At 57.8% G+C, this 3,343-nt stretch overlaps 1 protein-coding gene across 1 annotated transcript in view; it reads right to left on the bottom strand.

Moving 5' to 3' along the window:
• Positions 1 to 3,343, bottom strand: part of BPIFB3 (BPI fold containing family B, member 3) — a 21,020-nt gene that overhangs the window by 2,955 nt on the left and 14,722 nt on the right. The window contains exons 10-12 of the mRNA XM_008577301.1: positions 2,463 to 2,633; positions 1,510 to 1,577; positions 175 to 251 (exon numbers count right to left, since the gene is read on the bottom strand). Of these exons, the coding sequence (XP_008575523.1) occupies positions 175 to 251; positions 1,510 to 1,577; positions 2,463 to 2,633 (316 nt within the window). The remainder of the gene's footprint in view (positions 1 to 174; positions 252 to 1,509; positions 1,578 to 2,462; positions 2,634 to 3,343) is intronic.

Raw genomic sequence — 3,343 nt, forward strand, 5'->3', positions numbered from 1 at the left:
CACACACACACACACACACACACACACACACACACACACACACACACACACACACCTGCCCTGATATTTTTCCTCTCTGGCTTGTTGGAGCAGAGCTCAGACTGAGGCCAGCTCAGCCATACGGCCTATGACTCATGCCCACCCCCTTTCCACCCGATCCCTGAAGACCCTCACCACTGCCAAGCTTCTCACCCTCCCAGGAACTTACATCAAAGGCGTGGGCAAAGGAGGAGGCCAGCTTAACACTGAGCCTGGAGAGAGAAGAGAGATGTTGAGGGGCTTCAGCTCCTACCACACCACCTGCTGAGAGCTGTTCCACCCACCCCAGCCCTATCCCAGTCCCAGCCTGCCCCAGCCATAGCTCTCCAGGATCAGGAAATGGGGTTACAGGCCCAACTCCACCTCTGTCCAGCCTGGACTCAGAGACGAAGTTTCCCTACATGTAGAATGAACCTGGAGGGATCTAACCTCTCTTTGTGGCTTCACCTCTGAACCCACAGCCTTGGAGCCTTGGTCTGACTCCCAGCTGTCTAACCCTGGGTGAGTGGCTGAACCTCTCTGAGGAGCAGCCCTCCCCCAGACTGAGCACTGGACACAGAGTGCCCTGCATACAGCAGGTGCTCACTAAAGGCAACAGCAGAACCACGCAGGGGGCAGAAGTAGCCTGGGGGGCCCAAGGGGACACTGAAATGGAGTCAAGTGAGCACTGGGTGCCTACAGCTCAGGACAGGTGGGTCCCAGAGACCCATGGGAAAGCCCCTGTGACCAGGCGAGGGACGGGCAGGCCACAGGCCCTGCCATGGTGACAGTACTGTGCCTGGAGGATGGAGGCCCAGACCTGCCTCCAGGGAACACCCCCCATGTGAGCCTGGGCAGCAGTGTGCTTTGCAAACTGTAAAGTGCTGTTCGTGTGGAAGGAAGGACTGTCATCTGCAACATCATCAGGGTTCTTACAATGATCATGATGCTTAGTTACCACGGGGTGGGGGAGAGCAGAGAAATCACAAGTCCACTCAAACAACAAGACACTTTACAACATTCAAGGATCGTCATCTCCATGGTTAGCCATAGGGGCTGATGGCTCAGGAGTGTGAACTCCATATCCTGGTGGCAGGTTTGCCCCTCAGAGACAGGTTTTGATCAGAAAAGGGGCAGTGGAAGAAGCCCACCCTGGAGCCCGCCTCTCTGAACCCTGGCTGCCCTGTCTGTAAAGTGAGCTAACGCTGTCCCCTCCCTGGCAGGCCCTGAATCCCTCAGAGACAGGTTTTGATCAGAAAAGGGGCAGTGGAAGAAGCCCACCCTGGAGCCCGCCTCTCCGAACCCTGGCTGCCCTGTCTGTAAAGTGAGCTAACGCTGTCCCCTCCCTGGCAGGCCCTGAAGGCAAGGAAGACACTGGTAAAACACCTGGAACGTAGTTGATGCTCAATAAATGGAAGGTGGTTCCTGTCGGTCTCTAACTCTTGTCCCTAAAGACAAGAAGAGGATCCTGTCCCCAGGATCCCACATTACCGTTCCAGGGACAGGGAGACGTGCAGCTTGGTGGCCGAGGGAGCCAGCTGGGCATTTAGAGTCATAACCTGCAGGGAAGAAGCAAGCAGAGATTACCCTGAATTTGGCAGGATCTTGAGAACAGGTCTGCCTGGCCCAGCAGGCGAATCTCCACCATCTGTTTTCTCCACTAACCCTTATTGAGGCCCTGGGAGGTAACTCGAAGGTTCTGGTGTTCAAAAACCAGAGTATTAAAATTGAGGGTGACTGGTATTGGATGAGAGGAAGCTCTGGGGCTGCAGGAGCTTCGAGAGACCTAACATCCAGCCTGCAGTGGGGTGGGGGAAGGCTTCCCAATGAGGGGACACCTGAGATGAATCTTGAAAGACCAGGAGGTAGCCGAGGGAAGGGGAAACTGCAATGCAGGTGGGGGACTTGCACAAAGGAGGCAGGGAGGTGGGGCCTGGTAGGCCCGTGTGACTAAGGCTCAGGGTGCAAGGACGGGCAAGGCAGAGGATGAGGCAGGAGGGAGTTGAACGTCAGGCTCAAGGGCTTGGCCATGGAGAGCCAGGGAGGAGAGTGGGCAGGGGAGGGGCCTGCCTCGGCCTGGATGTGTGCTTGGGACAGCTAGGCAGGGAGGAGGGAGGGAGGCAAGACTGGAGGTGGGGGGCCAGAGGAAGCTGGGGGGCCATCCAAGAGATAGCTGAGCAGAGGGAGGCTGGGGAGGTGAGAGCACTTCTCGAGGTCCCCACGAAGCAGAGTGGACAGGCCTCGGGCCTGGTCAGACGTGATAAGGGCACAGGCAGGAGTCTAGGCAGGCACAGGGGGCTCAGCCCAGATGATGACAATGTGTAGGGGGGAGGTCCTGTGCTGTGCTACATGGGGCTTCCCAGCTTGAAATCAGGGGAAACGTACCCTGGAGGCCCCACTCAGAACCCCAGTGTCGGGCCCCCACACACCCCTCGGCCACTCACCCCGTTCAGCTCAAAGAGGGCTTCAGGGGTCCCTTGAGGGACATAGGACAGAACGTGGATGTTAGCTGGGATGGAGACCGTGGCCTTCTTGTTCTGGAGCATGACCGTGGGTGCTTCCTTCACCCGCAGTGAGAGCAGGAGGTGCTGGCCGGGGGGCAACTTCCCCAGGGCCTAGAAAGAGGCAGGGGCAGAACAAGGGGGTGTGGGGGCAGCTTAGATGCCCCAGAATTAGAATCAGTCAGTCAGTCAACAAACACTCATGGGGCACCTACTGGGCACCAGGTACCACCCCGAGCACTGAGGTTACAGCCTGAACCAGACAGGTCTGGTCTCGGCCCCATGAGGTTGATATATCCAGGTGGAGAGACACCAACCCATGGGACCACTAAATCAGACTGTCTCATGCAGAGTCAAAATCCTCCCTGAGGACTGCAGGCCTCATGTGTTTTATCCCCACCCAACTTCTCTCCATCTCACTTCCTCACCTCCCACTGCCGGCCCCTCCTCCTGCCCACTCCAGACTCCCTGGCTACCGTGCTGTTCCTCCAACCTGCCAGGCACGCTCCCACCTCGGGGCCTTTGCACCTGCTGTTCCCTCTGCCTGGAAATGCCTTCCCCACATGGCCGCGTGGTCCCCTCCCTCACCTCCTCAGTGAGGCCCTGAAGGCACCCTGCTTAAAAGCATGACCCCGGTGCTCCTAATCCTCCTGCGCTGCCACATACTCCTCCACCTTCTTTTTTTTTTCTAAAAGATGACCGGTAAGGGGATCTCAACCCTTGACTTGGTGTTGTCAGCACCACACTCACCCAGTGAGCGAACCGGCCATCCCTATATGGGACCCGAACCCGTGGCCTTGGGGTTATCAGCACCGCACTCCCCC

The sequence above is a fragment of the Galeopterus variegatus genome, unplaced genomic scaffold (assembly GCF_000696425.1).
Source record: "Galeopterus variegatus unplaced genomic scaffold, G_variegatus-3.0.2 Scaffold65, whole genome shotgun sequence".
Taxonomy (NCBI): domain Eukaryota; kingdom Metazoa; phylum Chordata; class Mammalia; order Dermoptera; family Cynocephalidae; genus Galeopterus; species Galeopterus variegatus.